The sequence below is a fragment of the Lolium rigidum genome, chromosome 7 (genome assembly GCF_022539505.1).
Source record: "Lolium rigidum isolate FL_2022 chromosome 7, APGP_CSIRO_Lrig_0.1, whole genome shotgun sequence".
Lineage (NCBI taxonomy): Eukaryota > Viridiplantae > Streptophyta > Magnoliopsida > Poales > Poaceae > Lolium > Lolium rigidum.
This window is the reverse complement of record NC_061514.1, coordinates 112,135,861-112,151,282: the sequence shown is the minus strand read 5'-3', so window position 1 is coordinate 112,151,282 and position 15,422 is coordinate 112,135,861. Positions and strand designations below refer to the sequence as shown.

The window sequence follows — 15,422 nt, the reverse complement described above, 5'->3', positions numbered from 1 at the left end:
GTGCAGGTGTTCCGAAGCTGGGTAACTCGCGTACCACCGTCCCGTGTGCACTCCGCCCTATGGCCCCTACTTCTTTTCCCCCTCGTGAGGATCCCTCCTCCGAGGTATTGTCGATTAGGCAACGACAGTTGGCGCCCGCCGTGGGGCCTGAGGCGTCTGGAGGCCGGAACCGGGAGGGCTCCGCCATGGGAAGCTACGACGACTCGATCGCTGTGGGGCGCGTACTCTACGCTGGGAATTTTCCGATCGTCCCTCCGGACGAATTCTGGATTCCGGCTAGGTCAAACCCCGTCAAGTTCTCCATCGTCCCAATCGGCGGCATCCACATCTTCATCGGCGAAACCGTCGATTCCGACGGAAACGCTCTGGTAGTAATCGCCGACGCGACCGCCGCCGAGCTGGACGCAGCCGCGAAGATCCGATTCGAGTCGCAGGAACTTCCTAGGGAAGATTCCGCCTTAGATCTGAAAAATTCAAATCCTGGTTTTGGTAGTCGGATCCGCACCTATATTTTTGGTTGCCGGATCCGCGCCTACGTTTTTGGTAGTCGGATCCGCACCTATATTTTTGGTTGCCGGATCCGCGCCTACGTTTTTGATAGTCGGATCCGCACCTATATTTTTGGTTGCCGGATCCGCGCCTAAGTTTTTGGTAGTCGGATCCATATCTATTTTTGGTAGTCGGATCCGCACCTATATTTTTGGTTGCCGGATCCGCGCCTACGTTTTTGGTAGTCGGATCCGCACCTATATTTTTGGTTGCCGGATCTGCGCCTACGTTTTTGATAGTCGGATCCGCACCTATATTTTTGGTTGCCGGATCCGCGCCTAAGTTTTTGGTAGTCGGATCCATATCTATTTTTGGTAGTCGGATCCGCACCTATATTCTTGTAGCCGGATCCATACCAAAATTTTGGTAGGTGGATCCGCACCTAAATTTTTGGAAGTCGGATCCACACCTAAATTTTGGTAGGTGGATCCGCACCTAATTGCTGGTAGCCGGATCCGCACCTATATTTTGGTGATCGAATCCGCACCTACAGGACCACCGCGACAATCAATCTCGCACCGGCTCGACGGAACGCCGAAGAAAAATCGCCACGACCGACGTTGACTCCGCTCCAAACAGCTAAGTCCTTATTTATATTTAATATTTTAATTTTTTTTTTGATCATGAGATTAAGATTGGTTCACTCATATCCTGAGTCTTTTACCGCTTTCACTATTGGTCATATCTTTTCCACGATTTGCCTCGCGCTCGTGAAAAACTTTGTACTGTTTTTGCCGCTTAAGGCTCCAAGACTGCTGCAAAATTTCCGCCTTCGGGCGTTAGCTTGAGTTTTCTGGCCTACACGTTTTCTGTTGTTTATATGTGGATTCCTTAGTAGTGACATTTCGGTACTTAAAGCCGGCCTCTCGTTTCGAGGTTCTTGATTATTTCGCTATTAAGCGCTATCGCCTCAGCAGATGTTCCGTGTTTAAAGTTCGCCGTCTCGCGAAAAGTCAAGCATATAAACCGGAAGAACGGATAAACCAAGTACTTGCTTAAAACATATAAATTACATTAACTGTTCAAGATAGTCGAGTTGTTTCCGCCTTGACAGTTTTATGTTGTTCAACTACTGCATAGTTTCAGCTTTAAAACATTTGTTCAAAGGCCGTTTTTATTCCGCCTTACATTTGTTCGTTGAACATGATCAAAGAAACAATTTAATACAAATATGCTTTTATGTTTATGTATCAGGTACATGATGCTTGATTGCACTGTGCTTAGCCGGAACCAACCCTCGGGGCTGCGATTTTGATCTTAAGTGAAAAGTGTGTTTCCTTTCGAGTATTAGTGCTGGAAATTTCCGCCTAGATGCTTGGGATTTACACTATTCCTTAGTCACATATAAAGATAAAGCTACTCTAAGAGCTCCAAGCCGGATTTTCAAGTAAATTCACCTTGGCGCTCGGGGGCTACATCGATGAAGTTCTCTTTGGAGCAACTAACCGAAAAATTTCCACCTTGACGCTTGGGGGCTAAGTTTCTGAGCATCGAGTCTCCTTGGAGCAAGCCGACTCAATGCTCGGGGGCTACATACATATGGTTATGTCAAGAAAAATTTCAAAGATGGCGAAAATCTGGCTAACTAGTCGGATCCGCACCTAATTTTTGGTAGCTGGATCCGCACCTAATTTTTGGTAGCCGGATCCGTACCTATATATTTGGTAGCCGTATCCGCAACTAATTTTTGGTAGTCGGATCCGCACCTCAATTTTTGGTAGCCGGATCCGCACCTAATTTTTTGTTAGTTGGATCCGCACCTATATTTTGGGTAGTCGGATCCACACCTATATTTTGGCTAGTCAGATCCGAACCTATATTTGGCTAGTCGGATCCATACCGAAGATTACGTTGGATGGTGTCTTCGACGAATCTGACCATTGGATCATGAAGTTTCCGACCAATACTTGGTTGGAGATATGAAGTTTGGAGTCCTTCAAGATTCTCTATTATTCGTTCCAGCCAAAGGATGAAGATACATGCGCAAGCTGAGCTGGATGGAAGAACGGTAAATCTTGGAGAACTCCGGGGCTACTCGTTGTGGATATACTTCATAGGTATACCATCGACATGGTCCGATTCCGGCAAGCCCGGGTGGCCCAAAGATGGTGGTGATGGCATATGGCCCACCGGGCAGCCCAGCTTGTTGTTGATCAAGATGGAAGGTGTCCAACCCAGGAACAAGGAGTCGGATCCGAACCACCCTATAAGGTAGCCGGATCCGAACCGCCCTATGAAGGTAGCCGGATCTGAACCGCCCTACAGAGGTACCCGGATCCGAAGAGGTCTATGCCAGGAGTCAGATCCGTGAAGACCCATGAAGGAAGCCGGATCCATGATGACAAGTTAGGCATAGGTGGATCCTTGACGTACACGGCAAGACATTGTACCGTAGTTAGGCAACTTGTATTCCGGGTAGGACTCTCCGTAGAAACCCTAGATCCGGGCGCCTATATAAGCCGGATCCCGGGAGCCCTGAGGGGAGCTCGAGCTAGAAACGAGACAACCATTGTAACAACGCGCAAGCGCCCAGATAATACCAGACAAGCAGCAGTAGGCCCTGTCATCGTGCAGGTGTTCCGAAGCTGGGTAACTCGCGTACCACCGTCCCGTGTGCACTCCGCCCTATGGCCCCTACTTCTTTTCCCCCTCGTGAGGATCCCTCCTCCGAGGTATTGTCGATTAGGCAACGACACTATATGTTGTGTTTGTCGGGATCCGATGGATAGAGAGTACTATGATTATGGTGATTATCAATCTATTGTTTATGTGTTGTTTATGATCTTGCATGCTCTCCGTTACTAGTAGAGGCTCTGGCCAAGTTTTTACTCTTAACTCCAAGAGGGAGTATTTATGCTCGATAGTGGGTTCATGCCTCCATTGAATGCGGGACAAGTGACGTAAAGTTCTAAGGTTGTGGATGTGCTTGTTGCCACTAGGGATAAAACATTGATGCTATGTCTAAGGATGTAGTTGTTGATTACATTACGCACCATACTTAATGCAATTGTCTCGTTGCTTTGCAACTTAATACTGGAGGGGTTCGGATGATAACCTCGAAGGTGGACTTTTTAGGCATAGATGCAGCTTGGATGGCGGTCTATGTACTTTGTCGTAATGCCCAATTAAATCTCACTATATTTATCATATCATGTATATGCATTGTTATGCCCTTCTCTATTTGTCAATTGCCCGACTGTAATTTGTTCACCCAACATGCTTTTATCTTATGGGAGAGACACCTCTAGTGAACTCGTGGACCCCGGTCCTATTCTTTACATAGCATACAATCTATCGCAATTGTGTTTTACTCGTTTTCTTTGCAAACATCTTCCACTCGATACGTTTAATCCTTTGTTACAAGCAAGCCGGTGAGATTGACAACCTCACTGTTTCGTTGGGACAAAGTACTTGGGTTGTGTTGTGCAGGTTCCGCGTTGGCGCCGGAATCCCTGGTGTTGCGCCGCATCACATTTCGCGACCATCAACCTTCAACGTGCTTCTTGGCTCCTACTGGTTCGATTAAACCTTGGTTTCTTTCTGAGGGAAAACTTGCCACTGTGCGCATCATACCTTCCTCTTGGGGTTCCCAACGGACGTGTACATCTACGCACATCACATACTGAAAGGACAGTAGGGGAAATACCGTACCCAACGTCCTTCATTTCAGTATCAACGCCAATAACAACATTTGCGGACTTGCCGCTGTTCCCACGCCGATCATGGCGTTCTGGGCAATCAGGAGCCCAATGTCCAGGAGCGCCACAAACATGACAGTTCCCTTTCTTCTTATAAGGAGTCTTCCTTTTGAAGTTGGTTGAGTTGGAGGCTTTGTTCTTCTCGTCAAACTTGCCTTTTCCATTGTTCTTATTCTTAGACTTGTGAGATTGGAAGTTCTTCTTCTGTACCACATTGGCACTGGAACCTCCCTCAAAACTACGAGTGCGTGTGTCCTTTGCTCTCGCCTTCTCTTCCACATGAAGCGAGCCAATGAGATCCGAAACGGAAAACTCTTGTCTCTTATGTTTCGTAGAAGTAGCAAAGTTCCTCCACGAAGGAGGAAGCTTGGCAATAATGCCACCGGCCACAAATTTGTCCGGTAAGGTACACTTAAACTGCTCGAGTTCCTTGGCAAGTGACTGAATCTCATGAGCCTGCTCAACCACGGAGCGCTCATCAGTCATCCTGTAGTCATAGTATTGCTCCATGACATACAGTTCAGTGCCAGCGTCCGAGACCCCAAACTTGGCCTCGAGCGCATCCCACGCATCTTTACCATGGTCGAAAGCCATGTACGGATCAACAATGTTGTCCCCAAGAATGCTGAACAAGGCCGCCTTAAACATGGCGTCGACCTTCTCAAACTTTCCCTGCTCCTCTGCAGAGAGAGGCCCCTCAGGTCTAGCATCTGTGGCGCTAAAACAGCCTAGGTTTGTAAACCATAGGACTGCCTTTGTGCGCCACCTCTTGTAATGCATACCATCAAAGGAGGGAGGTCGAGTAGCGGCAGCAATGCTGCTTGAATTGATTTGCCTATAATCAGGTTTTTGGATTGATGAATATATAAGCAAATATCCATATGAAATAATCCGTAGAAGTAATTGATAAAACATAACTATGGAAATAACAAATAAACTAATCATGCAGACTAGTAAGATAGATGAACAGATCACATGTAAATAAGACAAACCGATCGCATCTACCACAGTAACTAGAAGAAGAAACTCTAACGTAGACCGAGAGAGAAACGACAAGATCACATACTTCGCAGCCAGCGTCGTTGTCGCCCATGTTGAGGTTGTCGAAGAAGTCGCTGAGATCCGGGAAGAAGTTGTCGGTGTGGAGGAACTCGTCGTCCGAAGACGACGTCGTGCTGCCGCGAGTCGCGCCCGAGCGCTCCCCAAAAACCTGATTGCCCCTCACCCGTACGAGTTCACGAGAGGCAGGGTTCCGGAGGCCTACTGTCCCGGCAGTCGGTGCACGCCGACGAACGGGATGAGGAAGACGAAGGCGGCGGCGCAATGAACTGGAAACGGGTAGTCGCATATGTGGCACGTACAGGCTAGGGTTCTCGTCCGCGCTTATATAGTGCGGTTCGGGAAGGTCGTGGGGCGCAGCCCACGTCCGAGTCGGCACAGCCACGATCCAGAAAATCCGGAAGGCAAAACGGCTGAGCAACGCGTCCGTTAATGACTCAAAATTGATTACACAATTAATTTCCCAAACAGCAAAAAGATAAGCTCGGCTCGGCGAGATTCCCGCAACCCGCGGCGCGTCGTGACGAGGCGAGGCGTGGCGAGGCGGGCGGCGGAGGAGGAGGAGTGCGCGAGGGCTCTCTCTCTTCTCACTCACTTACTAGGACTAGAACAGCCCACCTTATATACCACTCCAACTCTCTCCCAACTAGCAATGTGAGACTAAACTTTAGCCCCTACTAGTGCTGCCACTGATTTATGATATGGGTCATGTGAGTTTCAGAATTTGATAATGGGCCATGGGCCAAAGGCCAAATGCCCACAAATTCCAGCAGGCTCCACCAAGAATATGTATATGGCGTCCGTCCATTGATCGGGGCGGTGACAACGAGGCATTTTCTTGCGTCGGGGAAGAAGCAACGCCAAGAATGTCGTGCGATGAGCTGTCCGGTTGCGCGTCGAATTTTCCAAGAACTCCCGCAGCGATTTGGCAGCAACAACTCGCAAACCACGGCACCTTTGATCTGAAAATTGACTCTCTCTCTCTCTCTCTGTTGATTTTCTTTTACGGGTCATCTACCGGTGCATAACTATGTTTCATTCATGGTCGTCTCTACAATGTGTGAAGATCGATTCCTGTTTACGATTGTGTCTACACGACGGAAGGATATAGCAAGGAATTTTTTTTCCAACATGGATGACATCGTATTTTACGGATTGGCCCTCCTTCGCTATGGACATGCCTTTATCTTTTACATTATGTAATCACATCAGGACTTCTTCTATTTTTCTGGAACTTCTGGTTATGTGCGGCTATGTGTATTTCAGTTATGCAGAGACCAATGTAATGTTTAAATTTTTTAAGTAATAAAACATCTATTATCGAAAAATAGGACAAACAGGAGAGGACGAAATCGTCGAGCAAGCCAGGCACGGATCCTGCCCGAACATGTGCAGACCATGGCACGGGACAATTGGTTCAAACATGGTCGTGATCTGGTGCTTGATCAGGTCAAAGTCAAGACATGGTTAGTAATAATACAATATAATACTTACTTTCTCCAATTCATATTACTTGTTTCTAATAAAAATATATCTAAAACTAAAATATGTCTAGATAATCCATATGTTGGCGATAATTAATATGAATCAGAGGCGGTATATATTTTGGTAGATTCCCTGTGATACATAGAACAAGCCATTCTCTCCAAGTGGTGGCTGCCACCACGAAGGCTTTAAAAAAATGACCATTTAGTTATCGGCTTACCTTTGCTAATGTTTGATTATGTAGCTGCAACCATACCATGCCTGATTTGGCATCTTTGCATTACATCAACCCTAGTAAGGAAAAATAGTGTGCATCATTCTGATGTAGTGGTTAGAGGCTTAAACTTCTTTTGAAGAAAAAAATGCAATAAGAATGCAAATATACCATAGATTCATAGTGATGCATATTAGATACCCGATGGTTACCATGTTTGGACCTTTTGATCAATTAGTATTTTAGTGGAAAATAGGGGGTCTGATGATCTAATTCTTGAGATTGTTCTTTTCTTTCGAAATGGGGAAGCCCAGCCTCAACGTCGACTTATGGCTAATTTATTTCATTGCTAAAGTTTATTTATCACATAGTACAACTTAAGGATCGCATAATGCTAAGACATGTCTCAACGATCTTAAAAAAAGATGACAACATGAACTGGATTTCATGCTATCGTGTGGTTAAAACGTTAGCCACACTAGTTGTATAAATCTCGTGCAATAGTTCCATGCGATATGTGATGGATTTCTTGGGATTGTTCATTCTTCTATGTGTTGTATGGTTCTTAGAATGAATTTTATGAAAAAATAATAATTCTAAAGATCCTTGAGGCTTGCTCCGGTACAACCCCTCCCCCTCAAACTCGCCAAGATTCTTTTGCACTACTTGAAAGGGCTATTTTGTCTTTCACATCTGGTCCAGTGAAATATTTTTTCGCTTAGAATTCAATGTAAATTAAGCGAGATTGGCATTACAAAATTTATAATTACTGTATGTTATTCTTCTGACACCTATATCTTGAAAATCGACTAGCAAGAGTTCAATTCCGGGAGCACTGAAAACGACCGTCCTTACGTCGTTTACAACGTAAATTTCCGTGCAAATTAATCAGTTCATGGTCTTCCATTTCATTTTTAGCAGACTGGGTATACTTACCTACGTAGGCGTACATCAGTAGGTGGGACAGGACTGATTTAACAACGTAGCAAATCTCGAGTCCTTCAGCCACCATTTGATCGTGAGCCGAAGACTATCTATGTTCAATCCGCATTATCCCCTCTAACATGTCATCAGGAATATTTTATTACAATTGCCACCAATAATGGTGCAAATCAACTCTCAAAATATTTAATGTACTAGTTCTTCAAAAACTACTTGACCCCGACCAGATATATAAAAAACGTTTGTGTCTTCACCGATTTTAGGTCAACCAAATTAAATCTAGGACTCGCAAATTGAATTAGCGGCAGGAATGAGCTGGGCAGTATAATTCTCAATGACTCACGTTTCACGGGTCGCTTCGCATATGGGACTTGGGGTGCTAGTCGTCTAGCACTTTCTTCTGGTGGTTGAAGCCATAGACGGTGAGGAGAGGCGTCGCCGGCTCGCCGCCATCTCCGTCAATAAGCTCATGGTGGTTCTTCCAGATCTTTTTTCCGGAGGGAGTGTTATTGTGGATGTGAAGTGAAGGGTTCTTGTTCTTCATCTTCTTGTCAGCCCTCGTAGAGATGGTGAAAGGGAGATGAGGGACAGAGCTTTGCGTCCAGGTGTATATGGAAGTCGGGTGGAGCTTATCTTCCATGGTCAAGATTTTTCAAGGCTCGAAGGTGAAGCTCCTCTTTGGTGTTTTGAGATTGCATCTAGGTCTGAGCACATCAACAATGGTTGTTTTGGAGCTACGGTTGGGCGGCGGTCTTCTCTGGAAGCGACGCCGCCCACGAAGTTGGTCGATTGCGGCCTCGGCGCCATTGTTTCTTCAGGTTGAAGGGCGGCCATCCTCTTTCCTCCCGGCCAGTAAGCCAGATGGGAGGCAGCAACTCTCTCCTCGCGAGTTCTTTGGAGCAGCCATGGAGGCAACGCCGTACCAAGAGGCCTCGTCCCCGGTGCTGGCGGTGCTATGCTCGTGCTGGAAGGGTCTTGGACCTGATTGCGTTTTCCACCAAGATGTTGAGGTCCTCCTTGCATAAGTTAGGAACCAAGTTGCATTTTGTTGGCTTCTTTGGATGTGGATGCAAAATGCACTATCTTTATATTAATATAAGTGGTCTCCAGGTCCTTCGGGGTTGTCTAGCGCTTTATGATTCACCAACACTTTACTTTGTACTCCCGTACATGTATTGTGTTGGCTCCGAAGGTGATGCGAGGACCTTACCGTTGGACACAGCTACAAACCACCACCATTGGGACCCGCTTGCCAGTGTAATAGAAGCGGATTGCCTATCTTCGCCCGCCTCCACGCCCTCTTTATTCAGCTTGGTCCGTTAGAATTTCAATAACTTTTGAGCAGCATATACAACGAAAAGTGAGTATTGCACTTTAATAAACGATACTTCTAGTAACGTGGCATTACAATTTACATAGCTCATCAGGGGTGCACAAGTGTAAAATTGCACCAATTTTTTTTTCTGAAAATACCGGTTGGCTGATTTCGTAGACAAAAATGTTTGCTTATAACGATTTGCTTATACAATGGGCCTCCACTGAGTCGAGTCCATCACTAACATGCAGCAGATAAAAGCCCATCTCCTCACGCTAAGCGCGGGAAACCCAAATCCTCCATTCCTCCTCCCAATTCCCAATTCCCCAATTCCTCCACAGCTCCGCCTTCTCCTCCCCAAACCCAAAACCCTAGAACACTTCTTCTTCGGCTCCCTCACGCGAAGTTTGGCCGCCATGAGCGCTCCCATGGAGATCTCCTTCGACCCCTTCCCTCCTCCTCCCGCTCCCGCCCCCGCTCCCACTCCCGCCGTGCCGCCCTTCCCCTCCAGCCCGCCGCTGGAGCCCGCAGTCGACACCGCCGCCGCCGTCCCCTCCTCGCCGCAGCCGACGGCGGCGGTCGTAGCCGCGCCCACCCCGCCCGACGACAAGGTCCTCGTATCAGGTGGGTGCCGCGACGCACGAGTCCCTAACGCCGATTTGGTTTCGCTGGGGTTGATTTTTGTCTTGTGCGCTCGCAGTTGAGGTGCTGCTGCACGCCGCGAGCACGGCCCGCGCGGAGGAGGTTCGAGCAGCAGTTGAGAGGTCCGTGCTCGTTCCTGCTTCTGTTCCGAGCTTGTTTTGCTGCTGCTTGACAGTGGGGCCTGTTAGATATAGCTGCTGGGCACTAGAACAGTGCATTTATTTGGTGGAACTCGGTCATACATAGATTTGCTAGTTGGGTCAGCTGGATTTGCTTTAGGTGGAATTGACAGAAATGTTGGTTGAGCTTATGAGCAGCAAATTGGAGCAATGTGTCGATTTAATGTAGCAACCAGCTAATTACATTTTCTAAAAGGCATCACAGTGTATGATTAGATTTCAAGAGAAAATACTACTAACCTCCGTCTATAAAAGGATGTCTCAACTTAGGACAAATTTAAATGTATCTAGATACTAAAATGGATCTAGATACATTCAAATTTTGACAAAGTTGAGACATCTATTTATAGACGGAGGGAGTACTCCCTTTTGGGGGCGGAGGGGGTAGTTGAAATAGAAAGTTTTATGAATAATTATGAATCAGATGGGATTCTGGTATCTAACATGGATATAAGCTGGTCATTCAGAAAACTATTGTGTTCATCATTGGCTTATTGAAAGTCTGAAGAAGGCTATAAAGGACTTCCAAAAACAACTACCATCTTCAATTGTTAGTGTTATGATCCGAAATTATGGCTAGATCTGAGGTCGCGGAATTTGCATAGCTGCCTGTAGAGATCTCTGGGTTTAGGCTCATAGCATATGTATTAATCTGCACGATTATATCCTCTCATGAGCTATTACTGTTTGTTATTGCTCGCGCTTAATATTTACTAGCTGCTTTCTTAACCAGGATGTTAGAAACTCGAAGTCTGAGCTATGTTGATGGTCCTGTCTCGATACCTGCTGACAATCATTTTCTTCTAAAACATGTTAAAAGGATCCAAATATGTGATACTGGTATGATGATTCACCTAGGCACAAAGTGTGCTATGACCTCTGTTATTTATGCGTCTCTTCCTGAATGCCTGCCTTTGATGTAGATGAGTGGATTGAGAACCACAAAGTTCTGCTGTTTTGGCAAGTTAAGCCTGTTGTTCATGTGTTCCAGGTATGCATATAATTTTGTACTGGCCCTACTTCAGTCTTTGCTGTCTAAATCACTTCCGGTTACATGTTATTGTTTGCTATCTTGATCCTTTGATGAATTGTGTGCTGGAGTTGTTTCATCCTCGGTTCTTCACATCATAAGATTTTGTTCTAATGCTGCTGCTGTACTGGTGTCTACTTGAAATTTCACACTTGGTCTCTATTGAAAAGAATATTGGCCTCTTCCCAACAGATATATTGCTTGATGTTGTGAAGATGCATTGTTTTTGTTCAAGTTTATTGTAAACCTCAAGGGCCAAGCTAATTTGTCTATGTTGCAGTTAAGTGAAGATGGTCCAGGGGAAGAACCAAGTGAAGATGATACACTCTCGAGCTTCAATGAGTGGGCTCTACCTGCCAAAGAATTTGATGGATTGTGGGAAAGGTTTGGTTTGCGATCATCACTACAGTCTGTATGTTTTGGTTATGTTTCTGACCCTGCAACTGCTTGCAGCTTACTATATGAAGTCGGTCTCAAGCAGAGGTTGCTGAGATATGCCGCTAGTGCTTTGCTATTTACTGAAAGAGGTGTAGACCCATGCCTTGTTTCATGGAACCGGTAAGCACCTTTCACATCGTTAAGCATCTTGGCATATCATCAGGAGTATATTTTTTTGGTTGAAATTTTCCACAGTAAAGATCATACTGGCATAGAAGATAGAAGCCCCCTAGGGTCCTTTATTTTTGTGCAGTTGGGGCTACACTTGGCTTCTGAAACCTATAAATGACATGCATGTAGTGCTTAATGAAACTGTAACTAGACAGTAGACTACTGTCTCCTTCCTCTTGTTTGAATCTATCAGTGGGTGTTGTTTGGGAGAAACTACTTATCTTAATGCCCTGCCAATGTGCAGCTTCCATCTCTATAATTTATTATCTGAAATATATAAATTATGTCTTATGTCTGTGACATCAAATTACAGGATTGTACTTTTGCATGGCCCACCTGGAACAGGAAAGACTTCATTGTGTAAAGCATTAGCTCAGAAACTTTCTATTCGCTTCAAGTCAAGGTTTGTGCTGTATGATCTTCATTACTAATGCTTTGAAAACTAATATTGTGGTATTAATTACTGACACTTCTCACTAGGTATTCTATGTGTCAATTAGTTGAAGTCAACGCCCATTCGTTGTTCAGCAAGTGGTTTTCTGAAAGTGGAAAATTGGTATGCCTTTTTTGTGCTCATATTGATAATGTTATCGTGTAATATGTTCACATGCTGAAATCATATCAGCATTTTATGGTAATTTAGGTTTGATTTGTTTGCATGATCTGGAAATTTAGCCATCCTATGATACCTCTGCTAGTTTTGTGACTCACATATTAACTGAGTAATTGTTGGTCAAATCCTTGTCCCTTTTAGGTAGCTAAGCTTTTCCAGAAGATCCAGGAGATGGTGGAGGAAGAAAGCAACCTGGTATTCGTATTAATTGGTATGTTCATGACAAAACTGGTGAAATGGCTAGATGATACATCTCTATTATCTGGCTAGCTCAATCCACCCCTTGTTCATCTTATCTATTCATAATTAAAGAGTACTTGTCATTTCAATGTGTTTTTTTTTAACTTTAGAAAAGGCCTCATTACTGATGAAATAATGAGCCCTATTGAGCTACATGACATTGGTGTATAAATAATATAGCATGCTATTTTCCCTTTTTGTGAACATAGAGAATAGAGATCAGCAACTGGTATTTTAATCAAGATCATCACAGTTTTGGTTCCTTGGCATTGCTCCCCGGCTGCAGGCCAGCAAAACACACCGTAGGGCTCACATAAATTGCTGACTGAACCTCGGGATTATATATTTTTGATTTGCAGCATGCTGTATATTTGAACCTTAATCTCTTATTTGACATTTATGCATTTTAATACGTTATATTGCAGATGAAGTTGAAAGCCTTGCTGCTGCCAGACAAGCTGCCATATCCGGCTCTGAACCTTCAGACTCCATTAGGGTAAAATTTTCATCAATTTTCTTTGCTATATTGAGCATTTATCAGGCGGTTTTACACTGTCTTCTTTCATTGTGTAACCTTCAGGTGGTAAATGCGTTGCTAACTCAAATGGACAAACTGAAGGCTTGGCCAAATGTTATCATTTTGACAACATCAAATATCACGACAGCTATAGGTACTGATTCTACCTTTCGAGCTTTTCCTTTTTCTTTTTCCTGAAGCTAGTTAATGATTTAATTACCTGATGGCCTACGCTGTCATTTCTGTATGGTATATGCAAAGTTGCTACATTTTTTTTTTGCATGATTACCTGTGTTTTTAGAATATTGGTGCTGTAAATGATCAATGTCTGGACAAACTTCGACGTTTTGGTGTGTGTTTAGTTGGTTAAGTGAATTACAGTTGCCAGGAGGGAGAGCAATTGAACAATGAACATGTTTAACAAGATAGTATTTACTACCTTTTTGTATCAACTAGTTCTACATGATGGCATATAACTGTTAAGACAATCTTGGCCAGCAACAAAGAAAAATCAACTATGCTTGAGTAGTCACTTGTGATATCTGTTTGGCCAACAGAAATGCATAATGGTGGACATTCATTCTCTTATGTCTGTTTTCGATATTCTTTGCAGACACGTATTGATTCTTAAAATCAATAAATGCTAACTATCGTCTAGTTTGCAGATATTGCATTTGTTGACAGGGCAGACATCAAGGCATATGTTGGACCCCCTACTCTTCAAGCACGCTATGAGATTTTGAGGTCATGCATACAGGAACTTTTCCGAGTAGGGATTCTTGCATCCCCTCAGGTATTTGATCTTTTCGCCAACTTGGTTCTTGTGATGCTGTATCTTTTGTTATGGTACGTCGTTACAGAGGCTGCTTAGGACTGCTGTGTGCATGAGGCAGTGGTTCTGAGCAAACCTCTTCAGATTTCGGCCTTCTAGCATTCTCTGAATCTTAGAGGCATTTTTCATCTGCAATTGTAGGGTGGTGATTTGCCTTCTATTCTGAGTTATTCAACCCTTAAGGAGAAGTTGCACTGTCCCGAGGCTGCAGAACCTCATACACTTCATCTCTCTGAATTACTGCATCAAGGTGCAGAACAGTGCGAGGTAAATAATGGAGTTTACAGTTGCCTTAGATTTCTTTTACAATTTATAATGGTGAGATCAACCCTTAAGCTATCTGCTGCAACTCATATCAACAGGCTTATAATGGTGATTATTTTTCCATTCTTCCACAGGGATTAAGTGGAAGATCATTGAGAAAGCTTCCTTTCCTGGCACATGCTTCTGTCCCCAACCCTTCGTGCTGTGACGCCACCTCGTTCATGCACACGCTAGTACAGACTGCACGGAGAGAGCTCCTGGAATCACGCGGTTGATTCTATGCTGATTGCTTGGAGGAGCGAATGGCTAACAGTTCGATTCAAGTACCGTGTCCCTGATCTGATGCATAGTTTGAACTAATTCGAAGTCTGAAGTTCTGAAATACAAGCTAGTCCATTCAATCTCTCGTTTTGGAACAGTTGGTAGTCCAGTATAGGGGTGGTTGTTGTTCCATTACTTCCTGTCTTGTGTAAATTGTTGCGGTAGGATGTACTACACCTTGAGGGATGCGCTTTGTTATGTGATGAACTCAATGGCTTAATGCCATACTTGGGGATGACTTGATTAGATTTGTTTTCAGTTCTAGTTGGAACTTCAGATGAATATTTACGTAGCCTTGTCATCCCCACGCGAAGCTTTAGCAAATATTTCCCTCCTTAGGGACCGAAATGAGTAAACAACATAGAAAATGCACATCCTAGCTTTATGACCACCTGTGAAAGACTGAGCATCTCTCGTTGAAGGAATATTTTGCCTTTATGAGACATAAGTGTGACACCTCTTATGTTGGTTCACTAAAATGCGTGTATGATTTGAAAGAAAAAGAAACTGCGTAGAACATCTTGTTCACTCCTCTCGCCCCACCTTTTTATATTTATAATAAAATTACAAACTGGTACTCAACCAATGCAATTTGGATGGAGGATGTAACAAGCAATGCCGTTTTGCTAAATAGAATGCACCTATACGTGGTGTTAAGGGTGAGCTTATTGAAGAATGAAGATGCTAGGAAAGCAGGATGCTCTGAGCAAGAAACTAATACACATGGCTTGTACAGCTTCTCAACTTTCAACTCTTCACTATGGCAACGCTGTGAGCATATTTCTACCAAATCGTCCAGGTTCCTTCGAGAAGTGAGAAGCCAACGTTTCTGATTTTCATCACAAGACAGAAAAGGTTGGCTTCTCTATCTGCGCTATCAATCTACCGACATTTCCGACCACTGGAACAGATC

The 15,422-nt window shown here is 44.4% G+C and overlaps 1 protein-coding gene across 1 annotated transcript; it reads left to right on the top strand.

Moving 5' to 3' along the window:
• Positions 1 to 9,690: 9,690 nt before the first annotated feature.
• On the top strand, positions 9,691 to 14,622 carry LOC124671851 (pachytene checkpoint protein 2 homolog). Its single transcript, XM_047208172.1, has 14 exons — positions 9,691 to 9,886; positions 9,963 to 10,026; positions 10,817 to 10,923; positions 11,007 to 11,074; positions 11,394 to 11,497; positions 11,567 to 11,671; positions 12,036 to 12,125; positions 12,203 to 12,278; positions 12,477 to 12,546; positions 13,001 to 13,071; positions 13,156 to 13,246; positions 13,758 to 13,885; positions 14,066 to 14,191; positions 14,323 to 14,622. Exons 1-14 carry the CDS (start codon positions 9,691 to 9,693, stop codon positions 14,461 to 14,463), a joined length of 1,437 nt encoding a protein of 478 aa, XP_047064128.1. The 3' UTR covers positions 14,464 to 14,622.
• The last annotated feature ends 800 nt before the right edge of the window (positions 14,623 to 15,422 follow it).